The sequence below is a fragment of the Petaurus breviceps genome, unplaced genomic scaffold, assembly GCF_028583685.1.
Source record: "Petaurus breviceps papuanus isolate PSGF00001 unplaced genomic scaffold, PetGlider_PUasm1.0 218, whole genome shotgun sequence".
NCBI lineage: Eukaryota > Metazoa > Chordata > Mammalia > Diprotodontia > Petauridae > Petaurus > Petaurus breviceps.
The window spans coordinates 1720284-1747955 of NW_027185872.1; the positions used below are offsets into that span (position 1 = coordinate 1720284).

Genomic DNA, 27672 nt, shown 5'->3' on the forward strand with positions numbered 1-27672 from the left:
GATAGATAGATAGATAGATAGATAGATAGATAGATAGATAGATAGATGGATGGATAGATAGATGGATGGACAAATGGATGTTTCTTGACCATAAAAAAGCCTTTGATTCAGGGAAGCAAAACTGGACCTTCAAGGCCCTCTTCCAGCAAAGGGTCTCCTATGTACATCTCAGCTTCATACCAGCATCTTCTGCAATCAGGTGGGTGTCCAAGCTTCTCATGCAACCCACCATCTCTCTTTCCAAAGTCACCAGTGATCTAACTGGGAAACTTAATGGCTTTCCCCCCTCAATCCAGACAGTCCGTGGCTTCTCGGCAGCCTTTGACGCTGTCCATCACCCTCCTCTTCTGAATAATTCTCTTTTCTCTAGGTTCTCAGGACACCCCGTCTCCTGGTTCTCCTCTTTTCTGTCTGGCTGCTCCTTCTCAGACTCTTTGGCTGATTTTCATCTAGGTCAGGTCCCCTAATTAGCTGTCATACCAAGTTATGTCATTGCCTTCCAGACTAGGCCACACCACCTGGTGCTCTCATTAGCTCCCATCAGTTTAATTATGATCCCTACATAAACGATTCCCATATTTTCCTATCTAGCACTGATTTCTCTCCTCAGCTTCAGTCTCATGTATCTCTGATAACGTCTTGAACATCTTGAACACAGACACCTCAAACCCAACATGTCCAAACCAGAGCTCACTAACTTTCCCCCCAAACCTTCCTCGCCCCTTCTGAACCTTATTGCTAATGATCTCCTTCTCTTCCAATTATCTGGAATTTGCCCATCTATAGCCATGTTCCATCACCCAGTAGAATATCAAACCCTGGAGGTCTCATTTTTGTCTCTGCATTCCCTGAACCAATCAGTGTCTCTCTGCCCCACTTTGTTTTTAATAAATGCTTGCCCTGGCGCATTGCTGTATTGAAAATTTCAGGCAAACATCTTCTCCTTAGACACCCTAGCTTTTAAAAGCCCATTAGTGCCTTTGTTTTATGCACCCCAAACATGTTACTATAATAGGACCCCTCATCCTACTCGCTCAATCCCAGAATTCCAGAATCTCAGAGTTGAAAAGTACATCACCAGTATCTATCTATTCCAGTCTGAACCTTACTAGGAATTCCCACTGGAATCTACCCACCAGAGGTTCTCTAGATTCTGACTGAACTTCCTCATGAGGATGGGCCCAGCACTTCCCAAGGCAGTGCAGGCCACTTTGGGTCTGTTCTCATGGTGAAAAAAGTTCTAACTGCCACCAAGCCTAAACTAGTCTTTTTTTTGGGGGGGGGGAGTTGGAGGGTATAAGGCAGGGCAATTGGGGTTAAGTGATTTGTCCAAGGTCACACAGCTAGTTTTTGTGTTAAGTGTCTGAGGCCAGATTTGAACTCAGGTCCTCCTGACTCCAGTGCTGGTGCTCTATTCACTGCACCACCTAGCTGCCCCCTAAACTAGTCTTGGTACACACTGTCTATCTCTCTAGTTCTGCCCTGTAGCTAACAGCCCTGAAAATCTGTTAAACAATGATCATGTCCCTCAGTTCCTCCAGCGGTCCTTTCTCTAGGCTAAACATGCTTAGTCTGTAGAGCTAATCTTCCATTGGCATGAACTCTAGGACTTTCACAAACATGGTTGCCCCCCTGGGGACCCTCCTCAGTTAAACCAGCATCCTTCCTGAAGTGCGATGTCTAGGCTGGACCACAACACTCTATATGGGGTCTGACCAGCATGGAGGACCACCAGCTTGGACACTAGTAGTTGTGAGACCTCGGAGGGACCACTTTTATCCTCTGATCTGTAAAAAGAGAGGGTTTGAACACCTGATTTCTAGGGTCCTGCTAGCTCTAAACTTGCTTCAGTACAAACTTTGTGCTAAGCCCATTTCTACCAAATCTTGTCAACCTTGCATGGAAATGATGGATTTATTACAACTTTCTGTGAGCGACTGGGGAAAACATGTTCCCCATGTCAGAATCAGAATGCCCGAAGCATTGGGGGCTCTAGGCACCCTCCTCCATCACTCCTCTTCCAGCTACTGTGGGGCCCTTGGCAGCCCTTCCCCAACCGCCTCTGAGATCATAAGCCCAGGAGAGGTAAGAAGGGCTTGGCTAGTCCCTCCTTCCTCCCCCGGCATTCTGCCTCCTTGAGACTCTGTTCACTGAACATCAGTCATTTACAGGGAGTTTGCCTCTTTCTGGATTACATCTAAATTAACAACTGTTTGTGAATTGAATTGTTTTTCCCCTTATTTTGTTTTTAACTTAACAAGCATCAAATAAAATGAGCATTTTTAGATGTCCTGTGGAACAGAAGGGGAGAATCTCTCTCTTCTGCAGAACACTTCTTTATCCTCAAACACCCCAGTGGACCTGTGATCCCATCATGGGGACACCCCAGTGATGCTGAATGGAGCTGCTCCCTGCCTGTCCATCTTGTACCCTCTTCTCCACCGCCTCCCATGAGTCTGCAGCAGGGACTCCTCCCAACAGGCAAGGTGCCTTCATCACTTTCTCCTGATACCCAGAGGACAGCAGTGGGACAAAGGGGCAGCACACTGGTTATTCCCTCTCTCTCCAGTGATGAGTCTATCTTTGGTTTTTTAGGTTTTAAATTTGTGTAAATTAACAATAATTTATTTTCTCCTGCTCCTACTTCTTCCCATTGAAAAAAAAGATTAAAAAATAGGACCTTCTATGTTCTACCATATTTCCCCGATAATAAGACACTGTCTTATTAAATTTTTTGGACAGAAAAACACCAGAGGGCTTATTTTCAGGGGAGGGCTTATTTTAATGAACATTGACAGCAATTTTAATAAACAGGTAAATGTGAACAAAAAATGTACCTTTATTCAATAAGCAAATCACTGGGGAAGAACAGGATGACTTGCTCACTGCTGCAGCTCTGATTGGATGCAGCTCGGAGCGCGGCGTGCGTTTGGTGGGGGGGAGGGTACATACAGAGGGTACCATAATGTAGCGTGTAGCGCAGGGGATCACCTTCACTACAGTAGCAATCTCAATAGGGCTTATTTTGGGGGGAGGGCTTATTTTAGAGGAATATTACACAGTAAGGGGAGGGCTTATTTTCGGGATAGGTCTTATTATTGGGGAAACATGGTATGTTAGCCCTGCGGAGACCCTTCTCCAGTCTTCCTTCATAGCACCTGCATGGGCTGCACCTCACTTATCTCATAGTTCTCTTACAGATATTCAATTCAAATTTTTCCAAGACTTGAGTTGCATGATTCACAACCAGGCAGATTATCAATCATCACAAATAGACCCTCGTGTCTGGGAGAAGTTCTCGGTCAGTATATGACCTCTGTCATTTCCCAAGGACATCCCCCAACTCAGGGCCTTTTCCCTGGTTCTCCCCAAGACTGGAATGCTCTCCCTCCTCACCCTGCCCTAGCTGCCCTGGCTTCTTTCAGGTCCTAGCTAAGATTCCACCTCCTCCAAGAAGCCTTTACTGATGCCCCTTTCCTTTCTCTAGTAATCATCATGAATTTATCCTGCGTTCATCCTGTGTGTTGGCATGCTGTCTCACCCATTAGATTATAAGTCCTTGAAGGCAGGGGCTGGTTTTGGTTTTGTTTTTGGCCTTTTTTGTATCCCCACCATTTAACATAAGGCCTGGCAACATTAGGTGCTTAATTATTCATTGCTTGTTGATGTAATTTGATTTGTCTTTCCTTCTCTTGCTCCATCCTAGACCCAACTGATTATAAAACAGATTTTTCTAGGGATAACCACTGTGGACCCTGATTTTCTGAATTACATTACAGCCTCTCTTGACATCACCCTTCACAGTTTAAAACGCACATTTCTCAAGACATGCCATGGAGGTAGGAGGCAGAGCGGCTATCTGTCCCTACTTGAGAGATGTGGAAACAGGCTTCGAGAGGTCAGGGGACAAGGATTAGATAAGTCTGAACACCTTGGAAAGCACTGGGCAGTTCTGTTTACTCATCAGATCCTCTCCTTCTTTTATTCCAAACTAAAGAGCTTTTTCTGAGTATGCTGCTTCTGCTATCGCTCTCTGTGTGTGGGGGGGGGAGGGGAGCTCTGGGGAGAGTGAGAGTAGAGAGGTAGATTGTCTTTTCTTGCCACAGGCTTCCCTCCCAAACCACCAATGGATGTCTCTCTGCAAATCCATCTATTTCAAAACCACTGAGAAGCTGTGCATGTTTAGGCTACTCAGGCTGCCTTCCTTCTTGGGGAGGATTTAAATATAAGGAAAGACATAATTCTTTCAACAAAGATGACATAAGATGGGTAATTAATGGGGCCCCTCAGGCAGCAGAAAGACACACATCCACTCCCCAAAAGGACTGGAGGCTGGCTGCTTGGGTCTCCTCTAGAGCCTACCCATATCCTGCCGGTTTCAGGAGCCAAGAGAAGTCTTAGTCAATCATTCAGCAAGCATTTCTTAAGTACTTACTATGTGGCAGGCACTGTACCTGGCATTGGGGATTAAAAAACAAAGAGCAACACAGAGATGAACCAGTTCCTGTCCTCAAGGAGCTTGTAATCCATACAGGGAAGACAAATATGAAGTTCATGGGCAGGAAAGTCTTCAGGAAGAAGATGGCAAATAGGGTGAAGTTTGAAGAAAAGGAGGCATGCCAGGAGATGGAGGTGAGAAGAAAGAGTGCTGCAGACATGGGGGGCTGCCACCCCAGAGGCAGAGAGGGCACATGGAGCCCTGGGACTGAGGAGCAGTCAGAGGCCAGCTTGGCTACCAAGGACAGCTCAGGGAGGGAAGAGCTAGCTGGCACCAGTAAGTTATCAGAGGAATCCAATCTAGGCACTGACCAAGGTTCTACTACTAAAACCCAGAAAAAACACCAGCCGTCTTTCCAACTGGACCTCATGACCGCAATCTAGTCTTTTCCATGTTTTGTCAAAAGGGAATCAAATTCAGGCTCTCCAGTAGAGATGACAGGACAGTGGCACTTCCTTTGTTTTTTTTTCTCTCTCTCTTATTTTTCTTTTGCTTTTTTTTTTCTTTTGCTTTTTGGAGGGCAATTGGGGTTAAGTAACTTGCCCAAGGTTACATGGCTAGTTTTTGTGTTAAGCGTCTGAGGCTGGATTTGAACTCAGGTCCTCCTAACTCCAGGGCCAGTGCTCTATTTACTTTGCCACCTAGCTGCCCCTTTGTTTTTTCTTAAACATTGTGGGATAGTTGGGCTTTGGAGTCAAAGGTCCTGGGTTTGAAGCCCAGTTCTACCACTGAATAGCCCCAAGAATTAAAAAGTTTAGTCTCTTGAAAGACATTCCTGATAATAAGATGAAACTAAAGTTGTTGGTTTTTTTTTTTTTAAGCAATTGGAGTTAAGTAACTTGCTCAAGTTTACACAGCCAGTTATTTCTGGGTGTGGTGCTAAGTATCTGAGCCCAGATTCGATCCCCAGGTTATCCCAACACTGGGGCCAGTGCTCTTACTTGCTGTGCTACCTGGCCGCCCAGAAACTAAATTTTTTAACCATCTTGTTCAGAGGTGATAAAGTTCCAGGTGAGAAAGGAGAAAGTCACTGAACTCTACTCAAGTTCAGGAACAAATTCTTTGAATAGATTGCTCAAGACTGGGGGTAACTGAGAAGTAAATGACTAATCAAAGTTCATTCATTCAGTCCCTCATTGTAATATTCATTCTCTCATTAATTGTTTTTTTTTTTTTTTAAGCAATCGGGGTTAAGTAACTTGCTCAAGGTTACACAGCCAGTTATTTCTGTGTGTGGTGCTGAGTATCTGAGCCCAGATTTGATCCAGGTTATCCCGACACTGGAGCCGGTGCTCTTACTCGCTGAGCCACCTGGCCACCCCTAAGCAATTGGGGTTAAGTAACTTGCTCAAGGTTACATGGCCAGGTGTTTCTGGGTGGGTGCTAAGTGTCTGAGCCTGGGATTCGATCTCCAGGTCTTCTCAATACTGGAGATGTGCTACCTGGCTGCCCCACTCTCATTAATTGTTAACCAATCAGAGTTGATTGCTACTCTCAGGAACACCCCTATTCCCATGAGCATGCAAGCTGTGAACCCTATGCCATGATTGTCTTTGGTCTATGAGAGAGACAGTCAAATGACCACCCTTTTATAAATAAACATGCTGGCATTATTAACAAAATTATTAAATTACCCAGAAATTACTTCTCTCAAACTTTTAAAAATATCACAATATATACACACACATATATATTTATATGTCTATAAATAACATGCATTTGTAGGTATATGTACATGTAGACACATATATGTACACATGTAGATAAGATGAATATCATCCTAAAAATGAGCATTTAAAACTTAAACCTGCCCCCCTTTTGTTAAAATCATGAAACCAAGAATAGTCATTTAATTATAAAGTGATTTAATGATAAAATGTCTATTACCTTGTTGAAGGAAAGCCATAAGTGCTTTAACCTTCGGAATTTTGCCAGGTCAATGACATCTATTAGCCCCCTGGGGGAGAAAGAACAATTACTTAATAGTAAGTGTTAATAATAAGTTAATAACAATCAGTTACTAAGTGGGCCAAACATTTAAGGGTGCTGAGATAGCCCACCAGGCTACTACCTTATAGCTAAAACCCTCCTTTTACAGCCCAGTCATTCACTGGGCTCAAGGATCTGACATCTGTCCAGATGAACATCCTTGAGGAACAGGACACTGTCATTGCCATGCACCTGTAAACTTGGTAGCCATAAGTTTATCCAACACTTTTCTGAAAACATTTCTCACCAAGGGGCAGAGAAGCCAGCTGGGGAAGGTGGGGAAGGGCATCTCAAGGTGGGGCACAGGGACCCTGGAAGGAGAAGGCAAACATAGTGAGAATAATCCCCTCCTTTTGGAGTGTGGCTGACCCTGTGCACATTCTTTCCCTCAGATGTTAATATTATTATTATTCTAAACTATGAAAAGTAACAAATATCTGGGTAGTTGCCCTGAATTTGATTTTCCAGATAAGAACAGCAACAGTACCTAGCATTTATGTGTTGTTTTAGGGTTTGCAAACCATTTTTAAAATTCACTTCATTTTATCCTTACAATAACCTTGGGAGGTGAGTGCTGTTATCATTCCCTTCTCACAGATGGAGAAACTGAGGCAGACAGTGGTGCTAGAGTACAATGGGGGGGAAAGTAATTTGCTTTTTAGTGGGTGCTTTAACTCTTTCAGGTCCAGCTCAGCATAGGTTATTTGCCTAGGAAGTGAGCTGAGCCCAACTCAGGTAAGGGTCTATGCTGAGAATGACATCATTGCCAGCAGGGTCACCTGACCCATGATGGCAGCCCCTCCCCTGCTCCTCTAAGACTCAGCAAGTTTCCTACTCATTTCTAAATACACTGCATTTCTAAATGTCTTTAAATTCTAAGGACTCTTCAGATGAACCCAGAGCCCTGAATCTGCCCCAGAGCATACCTTATCCATAGCCCAGCTGCATGCTTTGAGGTTTACCAAGACACTGCAAACCTCAGTGTATATAATACCGACATTACCTCTGAGCTTGTTTCCCCTTCTGTAAAGTGGGGCTCATAATAGCACCTACCTAAGAGAGTTCTGAGGAATGAAACAACATGTATAGAAGGCTTCAAAACCCCTAAAGCTCTGTGTAAAAGCTTGATTATTATCTCATATGGTGAGAATCAAGATTCTCTGTGATTCAATTGTCAGAGGAAGGAATTCCCTTTACCAAGGCAAGTCACTACCTTCTCTCACTGGAGAGAACAAGCAGGGCCAGCCTCCTGGCACATGGGACATAAACTGCATATCCTGCTGTCTCCTGCTTTTTTGCTTTCACCCATAAAAGCATCTGTGGTTTCCCCTTTGCTTCCCAATGATAAGCTCCCAGCTGAAGTCTTCATCTGGGCCCTGACAGCCCCACTGGCTGCAGCCCTGGTAGCTAAGCTTGAGTGAACCAGGCATATTCCACCCTCATAGCCTTGTACTATTCAATGCATCGCTGGAGTGTACTCTGAGGGTGGCTTTACCCTCCAACCCTCTCACTATCTTGGAACCCCTGAAATGGAGAGACTTTTCTGTACAAAAAGGGCAGGCTGGCAAATTGTCTTTGGGACTCACACATCATCACCCCAAACTGGAGGCAGCTTCAGAAGCCCCTGGCATCCTATTACAATCTCTGGCAGTCTAGAAAGAATATACCTTAATAAACCTCCTTTGGAAAAAGAAGTCTCATACATGGGTTGCCTCTTCCTTTCCCTAGAGAGGAGGCCTGGGTTACCACAGAATCACTCATTGGAGAAATATTTGCTACCAACTGAAGGAATTGAAACTGATAGGAGAAAGCAATCACCTCTTATCCTACTCTTGAAAGGTCTCCAACTCAATGGGTCAGCCCTGGTTGCTGCCAGGAGTGGCCCTAATTCAACTCTACAGAGTAATGTCACTGTTACTTATCAAGCACTTACTCTGAGTCATGCAGGCCAGAGGGACAAGGTAAGGGGGAAAAAAACAGTTACTGCGCTCAAGGAGCTCACTTGGGCTTAGTATAGTGCCTAATACATAATGGGGTTTAAGAAATGCTGACTGACTGGCTGGCTTTAAAGAAGGAGAGAGACTGCAGCCTTCTCCATACTATATCTATTTGGGGTAAACTGGAAATAATCTCAGAAGAAGGGCAGAAGGGCAGGAAGCGCTGGGACAGGCTATCCCACTATTTCGACGCATGTATCATCTGTTTGGAGAGCCATGAGGTTGGGAATGCGGGAGCTTGGCTCTTCTAGCCCACATTAATGGCAGTGTGTACTGGGGTTCTGGGGGTTTTAGGGAAAACCTTGACAAACCAGAAAGCCTGTAGATCCCAACAGTGAGGGTGGTGAGTGGCCCTGAGACTCTGTTGTATAAGATCAATCAAAGGACCTGGGGACATTTGCCTTGGAGCAGAGCAGATTTGGGGAGGACAGACCAGCTGTTTCAATGAATCCTCAGGGCAATTGTGGGGAACAGGGATTGTCTGCTTGGCTCATGATGTGGAGGGGACACACTTAGGCTAACTTCCTAACAACAGTCATTGTTTCTGAGCACAATGGAGGTAACAGAGTCCTTCTCCACATAATCTCCCATCAAAGCAGATATTTATTATGGAAAAGAGTTATTCTGTCTCTGTCTAAAATTTGTTGTTGTGTTGCTTCTGACCCTTCGTAACTCCATTTGTGGTTTTCTTGGCAAAGATACTAGAGTGGTTTTACCATGTCCTTCCCCAGCTCATTTTACTGGTAAGGAAACTGAGGCAAACAGGGTTAAGTGACTTGGCCAGGATCACACAGCTAGTGAGTGTTTGGGGCCAGTTCAGAACTCAAGATGAGTCTTCCTGACTCTAAGCCCAGAGCTCTAGCCATTGGACCATACCACCTAGCTGCTCCTGCCTTAAATTACCTTTTATTTCTTTATTTGTGTTTTCTCCTCAGTTTCCTCATCTGTAAAATAGGGGTGATAACCCACAACATTTTTCTCACAGGACTGTCCTGGGGTTCAAATGAGATCAGCACATGTAAATTACTCCACTAATGTCAGTTACTCACAGGTATTCATTTGTCCACCCCTGTCCTTCCTTCAAACTCCTCCCCACAGACTGCTACAGTCTATAAAGCAATGCTGCGCCACTTTCTGAGGCTGCAAATAAGTCAGAATGAGCAGGGCATGGCTCCTGGTGACACAGATGAGCCATATCCCTGACATTGTGGGCTTCTCAAGGGCCTCTGAATTCCCGGAGCTCAGCACGGCACCTGGCAACATTAATAAATGTGTGTGCCCCCCCCCACCTCCTCCTCGCATTGGGTCCTTCACCACAGGACAAGCACGAACCCCACTCTCCTTGCCCCCCCGTCTGAGCCTCCTCCTCAGTCTCAGATGGCAGGGAGGAGAATCCCAGGAAGCCCTGACCAAAGCGGGCTCTGGCATCCTGCAGCCCCAGCCATCCTGAGCTCTCAGATACTTGCGCTTACTTTCGGGAAAGGAACAGCTCCAACACATCAATATCCCTCCTGTGACCACACAGCTTCTTCTGATCTTCTATGGCCTGGGAACATATAATTAAACTGTCAGACCACATTCCAGGGAGCAAATCCACAGCCATCTTTAGTCAATCCCGATCACAGCTACAAGTTCAAAGGGAAGGGGAAGTGAGGCCTCCGCCACACACTGATAAACCCCAGCCTTTTCATTCCTCTGCTTCAAGATACGAAAGTACTTATGAATCTTAACCCGAGGAGAAGCCCACCTCCACACGCCTGGGCTCTGAAGACCAGGGCAAGATTTTACAGCAGGGCACAAAATCCGGTCATTGAACAATACATGGAGAAGACTTAGGAAGAGAACGCTATCTTTTTATTGTTTTTCAGATTGCAGGAAAATAGATCACTGAGGCATGGGAGGGGGGGCGGTTGGATGGAGTCAGTGCTGGGCACAAGAGTCAGCAAGGCCTGGGTTCAAATTCTGAGTCTGAATCTATCCCAGACTGAAGTCCTCACCTCCCAGGGCTGCAATGAGGCCCAAAGGAGATAAGGCCCAAAGAGGGCTGTGCAGTCTTTAAAATACTACCGTGTTTCCCTGATAATAAGACCTACCCCGAAAATAAGCTCTCCCCTTACTGTGTAAGATTCCTCTAAAATAAGCCCTCCCCAAAAAATAAGCCCTATTGAGATTGCTACTGTAGTGAAGGTGATTCCCCTGCACTACACGCTACATTACGGTACCCTCTGTATGCACCGTACCCCCCCCCCGGTGAAACGCACACCGCGCTCTGAGCTGCATCCAATCAGAGCTGCAGCAGGGAGCGCGTCATCCTGTTCTTTATTGAATTCATTATTGAACAAAGGTACTTTTTTTTGTTCACATTTACCTGCTTATTAAAATTGCTGTCAATGTTCATTAAAATAAGCCCTCCCCTGAAAATAAGCCCTCTGGTGTTTTTCTGTCAAAAAAAAATAATAAGACAGTGTCTTATTATCGGGGAAACATGGTATAGAAAGCTAGCTCAATGATAGGGTCAATCCTGCTGAGGGAGAGATCACCCAGTCAACGTCCTAGAAGAAAGAGGCTTTGTAAATGCAAGAGTTTTGTTGTGTGGCTTTCTTAATTTGAAGGATGATTCATCTTGACATAGGGGAAGAGCCTGGCTAGCTTTTTAGTTGGGAGCATGGATTCAAATCCCACTTTGGTATGGAGTAGCTGCGTGACCCTGGGTGAGTCCCTTAAACTCACTAAGCTTCAGTTTCCTCTTTTGCAAAATGAAGGGGCTGGGCTGGATGGCTTTCAAGCTCCCAACACTAGCTACTCTATGATCCTTTAACCTAGGAGAGAGGAAGAAGGAAGGGATGAAGTCTCTATATAGGACCCTCTATGGGCCAGGCACTGGGCTAAGCTCTTTTTAATAAATGTTAGTCCATCTCCTCCTTTCCCCTAGCCTGACAATGGGCCAGGGTCACTGGGGGATGGGAAGATGAATAATTGAGGGCCATGCCCAAACTCCAGATTTATAGCCTTAAACTGCCTATGCTACCCTGCTAACCAAGCTTACTTTTGGGTCTTGGAAAAGCCACAGCAAAGGACTGAGAAGTGTGCAACCGCTTTTATTTGTACAGACACGGGGTCTCAGCGTGGGGAGCTCAGGTGTGGACATCCTCTCAAGTGTAACTTAGAGCTGGCTGGGTTACTGAGAAGCTAAAGAACTTGCTGATGGTTCAATAGCCAGAATTCAGCAGAGGCAATACTTCAGTCCAACTAGGTCTTCTTAACTCTCAGGCTGACTACCCTCTACCCACTCCACCAGGCTGACATGTGATCTCTTCATGTGATGTAAATTAAATTGGCCCAGTAAGTAAACAAGACCCAAATATCTCCTAACCGCAGAGCTTTTCTCCTTTCCCACTTTGCCCAAGACAAGCCCTTTTCAGCAGAGATTAGTAGCTTCTGGACTTACCCGATGAGTCTATTAATTACAAATTTGTAGAAAATAATATAAATGTGAATAAGCTAGAACCTGACCTATTGATTGAAATGTAAGGGACAAAGGGGAAAGCACCAACACAGAAAACACTTTGCTAATGAGATGGAAAGCAGTGGGAACCTGTCTGCAGTTGGAGTCAGAAGTTCAAATCCCAGCTCTGCCATCACTTCACCTCTAGGATTTAGTTTCTTTATAAAAACAAAACAAAACTGGAGAAGGGCAAACCTTCTTGGATCTATAGTCAATAGATGAGCAATTAGATGATCTTTCAAAAACCATCTGTGGGGGAGCAGAGTCAAGATGGAGGAGTAGAAACAGGACCTCCAAGCAGCTCTGGCTCCCAACTTCCCCAATCCATGGAAAAGGGGCCTATGAACAAACTTTGGAGCTATAGAACCCACAAAATGACACAGAGAAGGTAACCTCCCGCTGAGGACAGCTGGGCAGGCTGGCAGGAATTGGCCATCGCAGTGCTCTGGGAGGTGAACCCAGCCCCACTCCGAGATTTTAGCCCCAGAGTGGGCCTGACCAGCGGTCCGCTTAAGGGACTCCAGATCACCAGCAGCTGTGGCAGTCCAGAATTATCAACACATAGATGCTAAGGACAAAATGATAGGTCAGTGCAGTGTGGACTTGGGACCCAGTAGTTGGGAGTGCATCGGCTTTTGCCCCTGGGGTGAGAAGCTGCTGAGGGTTGCAGTGCAGCCACAAGGAAGCTTTATCTCCTGGCCTGCAGAGTGTAGGGGGACCAAGTGACCAGTCTGAGGGGTAATTGCTCTTGCTTTAACCTGCTTGGATCTGGATTGCAGTCTAGGGTGGAGGTCCTGGGGTGTGTGTCCAGCTTGCCAAAGCGGGTGGAGGCTTCAGAGAGGGCACCCAACTAATACCTCTGGCATCAGAGAAAACCCCAGTGTTTGGGATGAAAGCTCCCCTTTCTGGTGGCAGAGTCCTACTGTGGCAAACAGCCCAAAAGTCAAGTAATTGAGTGGCAACATGACCGGGCAAAGGAAGCAAAGCAAACAGAAGAACCCAACATTAGACTCCTATTTTGGGGACAAAAAGGATCAAAGCATGGAACAGGAGGAAGGCAGTGAAGTCAGAACTCCTGCACCAAAAGCTTCAAGGGAAAATACGAGATGGTTACAGGCCATAGAGGACCTTAAGAAGAAGATAAGAGAAGTGGAAGAAAAATTGGAAAGAAAAATGAAAACGATGCAAGAAAATTATGAAATGAGAGTTAACAGCCTGACTGAGGAAAATAACACCTTAAAAAACAGACTGACTCAAACGGCAAAGGAGGCCCAAAAAGGCAATGAGGAGAAGAATGCCTTAAAAAGCTGAATTTGCCATATGGAAAAAGAATCTCAAAAGCTCACTGAGGAGAATCATTCCTTCAGAATTAGATTGGAGCAAATGGAAGCTAGCAACTTTATGAGAAATCAAGATGCTGTTAAACAGATCCAAACAAATGAAAGAATAGAAGGCAATGTGAAATATCTCATGGGAAAAACCACTGACCTGGAAAATAGATCCAGGAGAGATAATTTAAAAATTATTGGACTACCTGAAAGCCATGATCAAAGACAGAACCTAGAAATCATCCTCCAAGAAGTTCTCAAGGAAAACTGCCCTGATGTTTTAGAACCAGAGGGCAAAATAGAGGTTGAAAGAATTCACCGATCACCCCCTGAAAAAGATCCCAAAAAGAAAACTCCTAGGAATATTATAGCCAGGTTTAGAAATTCTCAGATGAAGGAGAGAATATTACAAGCAGACAGGAAGAAACAATTTGAATATTGTGGAAACACAATCAGGATAACTCAGGATCTGGCAGCTTCTACACTGAGGGATCGAAGGGCTTGAATATGATATTCCAGAGGGCAAAGGAGCTGGGATTAAAACCAAGAGTCACCTACCCAGCAATACTGAGTATCATGTTTCAGGGGAAAATATGGTCATTCAGTGGAATAGAGGACTTTCAAGCATTCTTGCTGAACAAACCAGAGTTGAATAGAAAATGTGACATTCATATACAAGAAGCAAGAAAAGCATGAGAAGGTAAACAGGGAAAAGAAATCATAAGGAACTTATCAAAGTTGAACTATTAACATTCCTACATGGAAAAACAATAATTGTAACTGATGCAACTTTTCTCAGTATGAAAATAGTTGAAGGGAATAGAAATATATATATATATATGTGTCTATGTCAGAGAGTATACAGGTATATGAATACATATGTGAATGTGTGTATATATGTTTACAGGTATACATAGAGGGCACAGGACCAATTTAATAGGAAGGGATGATACTTAAAAGGTGAAATTAAGAGGTGAGAGAGGAATATAATGAGAGGAAATGGGGAGGCACAGAATGGGGTAAACTATCTTATATAGAAGAGGCAAGGGAAAATGGTTACAATGGAGGGGAAGGATAGGAAGGCAAAAGGGAATGGGTCAACCTTATTCTCATTGAGTTTGGCTCGTGGAGGGAATGACATACACTCTAAATAGGGTATCTCACCCTATAGGAGAGTAGGGGGGGAAGGGGATGAGAGAGGGGATGATGGAAGGGAGGGCAGGCTGAGGGGGAGGGAAGTTGGAAGCACCCACTTTTGAAAAGGGACAGGACCAAAGTAGAGAATAGAACAAGTGGGAGGTAGGATAGGAGGGAGGGAAATATTGTCAGTCTTTTACAATTTGTCTACTATGTTAATGTTTTGCCTTAGCTACACATGTATAGCTTACACTGAATTGCTTATCTTCCCAGTAAGGGTGGGTGACAAGGGAGGAAGGGAATGAATCTGGAATTCAAAGTTTTAAAATCTATTGTTTAATATATATACTATTACTAATACTATTTTACATGTAATTGGGAAATAAGATATACAGGCACTGGGGCATAGAGATCCACCATGCCCTACTGGAAAAGTTGAAGGGGGTATGGGAGAAGATATGGGAGAGAGCAGATTGGAGGAGGGGATATCCTGTGGGACTGCTATTTTGGGGCGGTGGGTAGGGGAGAAACGGGGAGAAAATTTGTAACTCAAAATCTGGCGGAAATGAATGATGTAAATCAGATGTTAATAAAGCATTTGAAAAAAATAAAAAAAATAATTTTTTTTTAAAATGAGACATTCACAGACCATTTAATAGTTAACAAAGGGAAGCTTACTAATTATCACATGGAAAGAATACTCAGCAAGGACACAGCACTGGTTTGAGTAGCCAAAGGCCTTTTTTGACTCAATACAGAAATACCTCTGGCCAGCAGGATGTGTTATATGTGGACCATCCACCAAATCTTAGGGGCGCTGACTCCTGATGGGCCGGCCTTTTATGGCTGGAAGCCATTCTGAGGGCTCAAATCTCAGCTCCCTGGACTAACCATGTCCAGGATAGCTTCCCTGGAGACTCTCAGTGGAGGGAAATCTATCCTACCCTGTGAAGCTATTGCTCTTACCAAAAAGAGGTTATTTCAATAGTCCAATGTAATGGGAATGTAAATTTAAAGATCTTCCCTGCCCCTAGGCTAAAGTGCACCTGGAGCCTGGGGGGGGTGGGAGAGGCTTGTTTTTCAGTAGATACTTCTTGATTGGCCAGTGAGTCAATAAGGTTGCTACATTCTCTCAGTCAGGAGAAGGCTATATAAGCCCTGATGTGTAGCTTTGTTTTGGGGCTCACTTTGAGAAGTGTTCTGTGATTTGATCAGATGAAACTCTGGGAAGCTGTTGTTGAGAGTCCCCCGGCTTTGAAAAACCCAGATGTTGTTTGGTATGGATGTAATGGTTGGACAGTTTGGAAATCTGTTTACTTGATCTGTTTCTGTCTTGATAATTCTGACTGTATATTCTGAAGTTCGGGGTGCTGACCTTTTTCTCCTGAACTAGGTAAATGATACATATTTGACTGATTAAAGTAAGCTTGTTAACCCATTTTGAGTTGCTTTCCTTTATCAAAGCAGATCCAAGAACCTGTGTTGGCAGACACCCTGGGGACCACTGGGGTGCTTGCTGCTACATCCAAGTGAAAGATTAAAAGAGCTTGTACAAGGGTGATTGCAGGGGGCTGGAAAGGAGATTTTTTTTTAATGTGAAGGTAGAATTACCTGCATGTGGCAATTAATTAGATTTTGGTGGGGAGAGTAAAGGAGAAAGAAGAGTCACAGGTGATTGAGGTTTGATTAGAATGTTTTCAAATGAGTATTCTCTCTCTTACAGATTATTCGATTTAGTTAGGTCTTTGAAATAAATAAATAAGTGATACATTAAAAAAAAAAATCTGTGACACCAACCCCCACTTTGTTTTTGCCTTTCCACCTAACGTCCCTTAAGAATCTGGAGGTGATGTTAATAGGTACCCAGGGGGTGGAAGGGCTACTAAGCAGTGCAATCCAAGCAGAGGTGGGCTCTGATGCCTGCCCCAAGACAGTGGACCAAGAAGGTCTCCAGAAACACAGGCAGGAGAAGCCAGTCGCAGGACCCGTGAGCTCTAGTGCTAGGCAGCACCTGGGGGGGGGGGGCATCAGCTCCAATGGCCTCATTTTACAAAAGAAGAAAAGGAAGCCCCGAGACGGGCTGCACCTTGCCAATGGTCCCACGTTGGCAGAGCTGTTACTGAAGCCTGGGGCTTCTAGTAAATAGGCTAATCCCCTACCAAGTCAGGGGGAGCAAAACATAGATGAGAATCAGTGACTGAAAAACACTGACAGGGAGAGAAGCAAAGTCCCTGCAATCCTAGGTTCCAAGTCAAAGAGATGAGGAATTCGAACAGAATGGTAAGACTGCAACTGCTGACACATACACGGTTCCTGAGTGTTTACAAAGCACTTCCCAGACATGATTTGGTTTGGTCCTCATGCCTCTATGAGATAGGTGTTATCAGCCCCTTTTTTACAGGGGAGGAAACATGCTCAGAAGTCAAGTGACTTGCCCAGGGTGGCTCTGCTAGGAGGTGTCAGAGAGGGGATTTGGACACAGATCTTCCTCACTTAACATCAAGTCCAGGACATTATGCCTTATGCCACCTGGCCTCTCATTATGATCTTAGGAATCTGGAAAATAAGGATTGGAGCCCTCATCTAATGTGAATGAAGGATGAATGGGTGCATATTCTATGTTTTCTATGGGTCCTTGCCACACGTTAGTGGCCACAAAGTTAGCTAACCAGGGGGGCTAATCGATCTGTTACCCAGACCAACATGCATTTAAGCACTTACTTTGTTCAAAGGGCAAGGAAACTAAGGGCCAAGTGAAAACAGGTGTGGGACCCTAGAATGCTTTTCTGCCTCCCAACTCTCCCCACTCCCAAGGTGGGCTCCCCGCATTGGAATGTGTCTCTCCCCAATCACCCCTGCTGTCTGTCCTTTCCCCAAAGCCTGTCCTCACTGTCCAATCAAAGTTCTGGGACACACCTCTGGCCGCGAGTTCTGCTAGTGAAAGGTTAAGGGAACCCACAATCCATCATTTAAAAGAACCACATGACTCTCTCCTGGGATTGTTGGGGCAGTGAGTTGAGGAAGCCTTGGTTGTCAAGTACTCCATGCGAGAAATATGCCATGCCTTGGCACGGAACGTGGGCCCTGGCACAGAGCTCAAGATGGTGAAAAAGTAATTGTTGTACTGTATCGAACTGAACCGAACTAGGCTGTGTGGAAACTGGTCCGGCCAGGGCTGGGTCGCACTGCCCTGGATTTCTATAGGCTAGCCTAGCCCGGCCTGGTCTGGGCGTCTCCAAGCCTAAGACACGCCGCTCCCCAGCTCAGCCCAACAGCACCTCGGGCTTGGGGTCAGCACCCCGCCCCCAACAAAGGAGAGCCCCTCGGCGTGGCGCAGCGGGGCGCAGGTGGGCCAGAAGCCAGGCGGCTGCGGCCTCCCCTCCCCATCTCCTCCTCTCTCTGAGGGGCCGGGCACTGGGGGGCGGCGGGATCAGGATGGGACTCGCCTTGCGGCTTTTCTCCCGGGAGATGTCCGCCTTGGAGAGCTTGGTCTCTTCATCGTTCTCCGTCGTTGCCAAGCGCCGCACCGCAAGCTGTCGTGGGGTCCGCGCGCAGAAACGCCCGGCGCGGCCTTGACTCGAGCTCCCGGTGCATAGCGAGATCGGAGTCAAGAATACGGAGCTGTCCCGCCGCAGGCCCTGCGGGGTGGCGCTGAAGGACAGCGTGGAGCTGGTCTCGAGCACCCACTGGGTCGGCCCAAAACGGGAGCCTGGAAAGACGACTTCTGTGCCCGAGGCCTCCTGCGTCATGGCTGACGCTGGCTGGGAAGTGGGGCTCTGTCTGGAATCGCAAACCCACGGGAGGGGGGGAGGGGGCGCCGCAGAGGGGGAGGTGTGACCTTGGCTAGGTCATTTGCCCTCTGTGCCTTCTCAGCTCCTTCATCTGTCAGATATGGGGCATGGGCTGGAAGAGCCCTGAGGTCTATAAGGAAGATTTAAGGAAGTGCTTCATACTTCCATCTATTCATTCCATCTCTGAGATTTAGTGAACCTTATGATGTATCCACACTACGTATAGAATTCTTTCTAACATGCCCCCCCCACTTCTAAAAATTCTACAAATCAAATGCTTTTTATAATTCGCCCAAGGGTGGATCATCTATTCCAGAGAAGCACAACTTGGGATAAAGAAAAAGGGTTACATGCCAGCCAGTACATATGTAGTCCTTGTGCAAAGTGTCGGAGGCGATCTACACTGTGCATGTGGCATTGGTCTACATGCTCACCTGTTAATATCAACAGCTGACATTTCATTGAGTGCTTTACAAATGTTATCTCATTGAATTGTCAGAACAATCCATGGAGGCAGGTGCTTTTACTCTCCCTTGGACAGATAGGGAAACTGAGACTTCCAGAAGTTAGGTGGCTTGCCCAGGATCATATGGTTGGCAAATGTCCGAGGCTGGTTTTGAACTCGGGTCTTCCTGACTTGGGGCCCATTGCTTTATCCAGTACTGGGTTACAGGTTAGCAATAGATCAGTGGTGAGGAGGAAAGAGAAGTGAGTTCCAAGGTGGCTGTACAAATTTGGACTGCTCCCTTCCTCTGTCTTCAGCCCCAGGTTTTCTCATTTGGAGTTGGACTAGATGTTTACCTTTCCAGCTTTAGGGCTACAAACCTCAAAAATGTATCTGTGAGCCTTGAGGCTAAGGGGGATGAAGAAAGGCAGGATAGGACAATGGAATGCACATTAACTCAGGAGTAGGTTTGAGATGTCAAAAGGCAACTGGTGCCTGGGGCCTGGAGCATGGAAGAAAGACTAGGGCTAGAAAACTGCACCTAAGAGTCATCTGCATGGAGATGTTTATTGAGCCCATGGGAACTCCTGAGATAACTGAGATAGTATGGGGGAGACAGAGTCTTCTAGGCCCCACAGTGAGTATGACAGATGAAGGTCCAGGAAAAGAGATTCAGAGGAAATGCAGAGAGAGCAGAGTCCTGCATATCTGCAAAGGACAGTGTCCGGGAGGAGATGGTTAACTTCAGTGTCAAAAATGTTCCAGTTTTTGCATGAACAGAATCCCTATGTCTAGAATAAGAAGAAAAAATGTGGAGTGGGAAGAGACTCTTTCATGAAGTACCCTCTTAAAAGTCTGATGACCAAGATCTATAGGGAAATGGCACAAAGGCATAAAAGGCTGAGAGCCTTTCCCCAATACATAAGTGGTGTCAACCATTTTTCCAAAAAGAATGGAAAACAATGACCATATTAAAATCTGACCTAAATCATTAATAATGATAGAAATGTCAAACAGCTTTGACTTTCCACATCACACACAACAGACTATCAAAGTTGACACAGACACCCCCCCCCCACTGAAATAGTCAGCATTGGAGGAACTGTGGGAAGAAAAGGGGCACAACATAGTCCTGTATTACTCTGAATGTGATATTGTTGAAGACATTATGGATTCTCCTAACAGCATTATCATTCAGCTCATATTTCTCTCATTTTCTTCCACAGGGATATTTGAGAGACTGTGTTCAAAGTCTCCCTGAAGTCCAAGAGATGCTATGTCTATGGTGTTTCCATTATCTATTCATTGAGTAGGATTAGAGTTATGGGTCAGCTAAAAGGTAACAGAGTAGGTCATGTTGGGCATGGTGATTAGGCTGCAACACTTTATCAGGGGAGAATTATGCAGAAAAAGTAGAGAATGTTGGAGAGGTCCATGACCAGCTCATGTCACTTCACTGAAATCCATGCTTTGTCAAAAAACCTAGAGGAAGTCCCCCAGAATGTTGGCTGGACCCCCTCCTGGAAGGATTTGCTGTAGGACAGAGAGAAGAGCTTCATAGGATGTCATCTGTACCATTCAATTCAACAAACATTCATTGAGTACTACTGTGTGCCAGTCATTCTATAAGCATTTATTTAGCACCTATCATATGCCAAGCATTGTGTTAAGTGCTAGGAATACAAAGAAAGTTGAAAGCTAGTCCCTGATCTCAAGGAGCTCAGAGTCTAATGGCAGAGGCATTGCTAGGCACTAGAGAAGCAAAAACAGTCCTTGCCCTCAGGAAGCTTACATTCTACATGGGGTAGGGGGCAGAATACACATCCCCAGAATATGTAAATACAAAATAATTTCCAGAGGTACTGGTAGCTAACAAGTGCAGGGGGAAGGGGTAGGAGTGACTAAAGGCTGCATGTAGGAGGTGCCTTTGAGCAATGCTTGGAAGAAGGTGGGCATTCTGAAAGGGGGAGATAAGGAGGGACAGTACACTTTGAGGGAACACTCACATCAACCCCAAAGGGCTCAAATCCACTGAAGGATCAAAAATCAACATGTCACTTTGCTGACACAAGGAAGAGAGAGTTTAGTTTGGTATTCTTTGCTCTCAGTGAGCTCATGGTGGCCCTCAGAAGTCACCAATAGTGCAAATTGGGAGAAAGATAGCTATTCTTGACCAGTCGCAGAGAGGGAAGTGAACAAGTGGAATAGGGGACCTAACAGCCTTCTCGGGCCCTCAGAAGCTGCCCTTTCTTCCAGGAACTGAAAGTGGTGACATTAGCAGTGTCCCATGGGTGCTCAGCACTGTTGCACAACATCATGGCAGGTCTCCAAGTTCATGTCATCCTTTCTTGGACCTACATCTTTAGTTAAGGTTTTCCTCAATCTCAGCACCATCTCGTCCCAAGCCAACCTTCACCCCAATGTTATGTAGCCCAATGTATATTGCCTCCTCCCTGCCAAAGGAGAGGGCTGGGAAGCTTTGAAATGTATTCTGGCTAGATTTTCTTCTTATCAGTTTTTTTGGTTCCTTTTTCTTACATTAAAAATTGGACTTGTGCCCAGGGCTGGAAGTACAGCTGCATTTTTTGCATTAATTAAATACCCTCAAACTTTTCACAGTTTCTATCAGTAACTGCAATGGATCTGAAAAAGATCATTCACAGGAGGAATGTGTTGTATAATCCAGGTTGATGTAGGTGGTCTAGAAACCACCTATAGAATCTGTATACTCCGCAAAGGCAATCACCACAGGGAAAAATGCGGTTTTGACAAAAGCTAAGTCCTCTAAGCTCCCTTGAGCATGGCTGGAAATCAGACTTTCTGTAGTGCGAAGGAAGGTTCCTATTGTATCACCAATCAAGACATCCCATCTTGAGTGTAATTACATCCAGCTGATGACGCTTCCATCAGCTTTGTTGACTTTTGTAATGCTCGGTATCAGAGTTCAGGTGGTGATTCTATCTTTCAGGGAAAGAAAACCCTCCATTTCCGATCTCTGACACGTACCAATGGAAGACCCAACGGATCACAGATCATATGCACATTCAGATGTCCATCTGCCTTGCCTTGGGCCCTGCTGGGGCTGACTCCCCCTGCCATCTATGACTGTTGTCTTTCTTTAACTTGATCCCTTGGATTTTCTTTCTTTCTTCTAAAATGCCATTGTCTCAGGAATCAGATATGCTCTGTCAGAAGGAAGCCCCTTGACAAAATGATTTGTCAAGAAGCCTTTTACCTATAGAACCCTGTCACTTTTTCTGTTTGGACGTTCTGCCTTCTGTGGTTCAAGTTATTCTCCCTCTGGCTGTTGCTTTTTTTTTCTTCTTACCCTCCCCCTCATTTATTTTCACAAGATATTTTTTCTCTGAGCAAAATAGTTTTGATTTTTAAAAATGTCATTATGTTGTTTAGATAGGGATCAAATACAGCCTGAAAAACTATGGTAACATAGCCAGTTCATTCTTTGCATTGAGGCAAGTCCCTTTAAGAGCTCAGTTTAACTGGGGAAATAATCCAGAGGCACAAGACTGGACCTCTTTATCAGGGAGAACAGAAACCACAGGATCAGGATATCATGACTCAAGTATTGGGCTACAGACCTTCAGATCCCACATTCCCCTCCTCCCCAAGTTAGGTGATCCAGTGGCTGGACTTTTAGACTTAGAGTCAAGCATACCTGGTTCAAATTCTGCCTCAGACACTCACTTAGCTGAGTGAGCCTGGCAAATCTCTGTGCCTCAATGACCTCATCTGTAAAATGTGGATAATAATAGCACCTACCTCACAGAGCTGGTCTGAGAATTATATGAGATAACAAATGCAAGTGCTTGGCTAACCTTAAAGTACTCTGCAATTGCTTGATGCTATAGAAATAGCAATCCCTATTCCTCCTCATCCTCTACAGTGCTCCCAGATCACATGATTGAAGGAGGGCTGCAGAGCTGCTGCTGAGGAGGTGGTTACCAGGTCTCAGCTCCACAGGGGTGTAGTCAGTCATGACTCTGGGACCCAGCTAGAAGCAGGGCCAGCAATCTTGAGGTGGGGGCACACAATGCAGCTGGCTCTGGGGTTCACCTGCCTATTTGGTGGCCATTGGTGTTTTCAGGGCTGGGAATGGAGGACCCTTCTTTGCCTGTAATGGTTTCTCCCTTGAGTTATGTCTGGGGAGGGGCTGCTGGGAGCAGGGCTGAGGGTCTAGGGGTACTTGCTCTACTCGGGCTCTCGGGCTCAGGTTTCTGGGCTATCTGCACCTGGCCTGAGGGTTTGACCTGCCCAGGGCAAGGTACCTTCTATGCTCCCATGAGCAGCTCAGCCACCCTTGTGAAGCCCATCATTTTTATAGCAGACACAACTGAAGCCTGGAGTGTTGCACAGACTTGGTGAGGGTCACATAGCCAGCATGTGCCAGAGGCAGGGCTTGAACCCTATTTATTCCTGACTCTGGGATCAGCTAGCTCTTTATGGATGACACCCAACCACAGACCCTCAGGCTGTAGGTAATGGCAAGAAACATGACAATGATCTATTGAGGCAGCCAACCCTCCTGTTCTCCAAAGCACCATCTTAAAGTGAAAGGTCCGGGCTTTGGAAAGAAATATTAGTAAAATTTGAGCTTTGGCAGGTCCTACAAATGGGAAGACTTCAAATACACCACCCAAAGCCAGGCTGGAGAGGCTTGGAAGCTCATCCCCAGAAGGCTGGCCACAAGGTGACACCAGCAGCACATGAAGCCCAACTCTCCTCATTCTGTGTCCGTCTCTACCCGCCCCCCCCCCCCCCCCACCCCCCCCACTTTTCTCTTATTAACATTTTTCAATTAACCAGAATTTCATTTTCTTCCTCACCTTCCCCCTCCCACTCTGTACATGTTCATTTGACTATCTCAGACACCTTGGCAGAAGCCCCCATGTCTGAAGCTTCCATCCCTGTTAGAAGTCCTGCCTAGGAGGAGTTTCCCAGGAAAATGTCCCATGTCTTGGGCAAGGCCCTGCCTCTCACCCCCACACACAGTCCTTTCTTCCTTCTCTGCTTATAAGAGTAACAACAAGAAGCATTTGTATAGCTTGACTTTGCAGTTCTTACCTAATTTAATTTGCCACAATCCTGGTGAAGTGGGTGCTGGAATTGTGATTCCCATTTTGCAGAAGGGCCAACTGAGGCTAAGAGGAACTTGCTTGAGGTCACACAGTGAGTAGGTAGCTGATGCTGTGGAGATAACCAATTCAGGTCAGTGGTATCACACTCAAATAGAAGCAGCAACACGTTGACTTCCAAACTACAAATTAACATCATCTACGTTGCACTGCATTTTTAAGTACATTTTCATCTGGTTTGGGTCGATTGTAAGGGGGAGTTTTGTGGGAGGGCCCACAGCCACAAGCCGTCTACTTCAGCTCATAATATTTTACTGATAGGGAAAAAGTTACAGAAAGTTGTCCTCTAACTTTGCTAAGCTTTCATGGTCCCACACGAATGCTTCATTCAGAAAGCCAGCCATGCTCACCAGGATGACATGGCCCTTCTTAAGGGGACCACTTCTCTTCTTTTTAAAAAACATCAATTCATTCATTTTTAGTTTTCAACATGCACTTTTATAAGATTTTGAGCATTACATTTCTCCCCCTCCCTCTTCTTCCCCATCCCCAGGATGGTATGCAACCTGATATGGGCTATAGTACAATCATCTTAAACATATTTCCACATTAGTCACATTGGACCACTTCCCTTCTAAGCTCTATTTAAAAGATGGTCTTATTGACAGGAGGCAGGGAGAAAGCGTCAAGTCTCTTTTGATCCAAGGACTGATGACCACAGTCATGGCTGTGCACCTAGCTGGGACACAAAACACATTATCGGTGTCTAATAAATGCTTGTTAATTCAGTTGCTGGTTGATTAACCTCTACGTGCTCCTAGTTAACTCTTTAAAAGATATAAATTTGATCTCTGTTCTCAAGGCATTCGGTGTGTGTTTGTGTGTTAGATTCATAAACAAAACATACACCAAGTAAGTGCAAGGTAATTGGTGTGGGGATGAGGGGGGTAAGCAGGGAGAAATACCAGGAAAGCCTTAATGTAGAAAGTAGCTGTACACCACAGCCTCCCAGCTAGGACAGGTCAGAGGCAGAACTTTTACCACCTCATCGTCTTGCCTCCCCAGCTGGCCCTCTACCCCTTGACACAGCTGCTTCATAGAGGAAATGGAAACTTCATATCCAAAAAAAAAATGTTAAGAGAGTTTAATTTTCTATTAATTTACTAGGAAGTTTTAAAACCTGGGGCACCTACGGCTTCCAGGGGCCCCAATCTGTGCACTTCACTCAAGTGGAATAAAGACTCTTATATGGAAAAAGAAAACCTTGATGTTCGAGAAACACATTTGGAAAAGTGATGAAGGAACATAATGGGAAACACACGTGTAGAGAAGGCTGGGCATGAGGGCGAACCTGATCGGCCATTGTTTGTTTAGAAAAGCAAACATCACATTCCAATAATATGTTGAAAGCATTAGATTTCCGACCCTTGAGAACACACACATTGAAGGCTGTGATGGGAGGATTAAGTATCAATTTCAGGCTCATTTTTTCCCCTCTTTAAATAGGTTGAGCTTTTTCTTTTCTTTTTTGTCCAAGTATATTAGGTACATTGGAAATTAATGCACTACATATGGGGTGATATAAATGAGGAAAAATGATAAGGGAGAGTAGGCTAGAGCCCAGGCTTGTGATTTCCTCAGGATAGAAAACTCTCAGGTGAGGGAATGCCATTCACCAATGAAGGTCTGCTCTTTCCAGGAATTTAGGGTCATAGAGCATTTCTGGAGGCGCTGGGAGGTTAAGGGAGTTAGCCAAGATCACACAGCCGGTTTTCATCCAAAGGGATTCTGGGACCTGGGCCTTACTAACACTGAGGCTGGTTATCTCTTTACTGTGCCTTGCTGAGTGGCACTCAATAACACAGGCTCTGGTTTGAAAGGTCACACATGAGAGAGGAAGGAGAGGAGAGCAGACACACACACACACACACAGCCATGGGAAATGTGGTGTTAAGTTAGAAATGGTAAGCTGTCATTGCTGTGTGTTTGTCTCAGTGTACGTGTGTGGTCTTGGGGTTCGGATGGCTGCCAGGATCCACCATGGGGTCAGGGTGTGCACTGCACCTAAGGGGACCTTACTTCTGGGGCTGATTGCTGCAGAATCCCACACTGAGCTTAGAGCCCTGACGGTTTTCTGGTCCAACCCTCTTTCCCTCCAGCCCAGCCACACCTAAATCATTCCAGACAGATGAGAGTGTGCCTTCCACTCCCATAGACCTCCAGAGAAGGATTCCGCCACCTTACCGTGTAACTCTAGCGTTTAACAATCTTTCTTGTCAGGGACATCCTTCTCACATCTAACCGAAATTCTTTCATGCTGCAACCAAACTGTCTCTGTGCAAATGCCAAGCCAAGGGGTGCCAGCTCTGAACAAGAACCACATATCCGCCTAAGGCCATTATTGGGGTGCTCCTTGGTCTTTTCTTCTCCATGCCAAATAATCCCCCTTCCCTTCTCCAAAGTGCTGGGAATAACCGGAGATTTTTCTCCCATACATGGAGAGCTCTGAAGCTGAGTTTCAATTCTGGGGAAGCTTAACGTTTCTTTGTCTCCTCCCACAATTATGGTGCTGTTTATTCCAGAGTTTAAGCAATCCTGGCTTTATTTGAAGAAATCCAAGGTCTGGAGGAGATATCCCAGATTGCTGACAGGCAAAGCTGGGAAGAGTAGGGGTGGCTCAAAGGAGTCAGCTAGTCTTAGAATCAACATGACTACAAGGGATGCTGGTACCTGGGGTGGCATTGGTGAATAGGTAAATTAATTCTGGGCCTAGAGTAGGTGTGGTGGCAACAGCATGAAAGGGGATCTACATTGTGAATGTAGATCTCAGGAGGGCTTTATATGCAAGGCAAGATTTCCAGACACTAATGTCAATAATCTTTTCCTAATTTCTAAATGAGTGACTTTACAATTAATCAGGTGACTGACTATGGATATGAGAGATCCTGGGAGGGCTCTCCATGACCTAAATTCTCTTGCACTCAGGTGTCAAACTACCTGAAATTCACCATTCATTGTTTCATTGATTCATGACCCTGTCCAGTCAGCCTTGTTGACCATTCCAACAACAAAATAATGGAAAAAAGGAGAGTTTTCTGAAGACACCAACATGGACACTCAGAAAACTTGTCAATTACTTTAGATTTTTAAAAGATGTAGAAAAGTTGGAAGCAAGGGCAAGTATCAGGATGGCCACAGAAGTATGTCATGGTCTTACAAGTGTGGCCATAGTACATGAGTAGCTAGGGCTAGCCAGCAAAGTGAAGGACAAGAAGAGGCAGAGGGAAGCTCTAGTGGGGAAATAGAACATGCCAGGAGGTGGGCATGATAGCACGAGAGTGAGAGTGAACATACCCAGTACTTCATTTGCCTTTATTTTCTCTGCCAAGGAAAATGACCTTTGAATGGGAAAAGGTAGGACAAAGATGGCTAAGTCAGAACTGATGCCTAAGGAAGTAGGCACGTCACTTGGCTGTCATGTCAGCATGGCCAAGTGAACTGAATCCTTATGCATTTAAACACTGGCTGACAGAATTGCTGAGGTGCTCCAATCATCTTTGAGGGATGGTTAGGAGAGCTTAGCAGAAAGATCACTGGACTGGAGAAGAGCAGAGGTTGCTCATTTTCACAGAAGGGAAGAGAATGGTGAGTGAAGCATGACAGATCAGTGACCTCAACTGCAGCTCCAGACAGAATTCTAGAATTCAATAGAAAGAAATTTTTACAAACTGAGGCAATCCCATAAAGAGCCAACACATCTTTGACAAGAAGCCATGCCATATAAAACTAATTTCCTTTTTTTGTCAAGGATGTCATTCTCCATCTATCTATCTATCTATCTATCTATCTATCTATCTATCTATCTATCTATCTATCTATCTATCTATCT

At 45.3% G+C, this 27672-nt stretch overlaps 1 protein-coding gene across 1 annotated transcript in view; it reads right to left on the reverse strand.

The window, feature by feature from the left end:
- Positions 1-18203, reverse strand: part of LRRC72 (leucine rich repeat containing 72) — a 35646-nt gene extending 17443 nt beyond the window's left edge. Inside the window, exons 1-3 of the mRNA XM_069094434.1 lie at positions 17901-18203; positions 9957-10030; positions 6386-6455 (exon numbers count right to left, since the gene is read on the reverse strand). Of these exons, the coding sequence (XP_068950535.1) occupies positions 6386-6455; positions 9957-10030; positions 17901-18203 (447 nt within the window). The remainder of the gene's footprint in view (positions 1-6385; positions 6456-9956; positions 10031-17900) is intronic.
- Positions 18204-27672: the final 9469 nt, after the last annotated feature.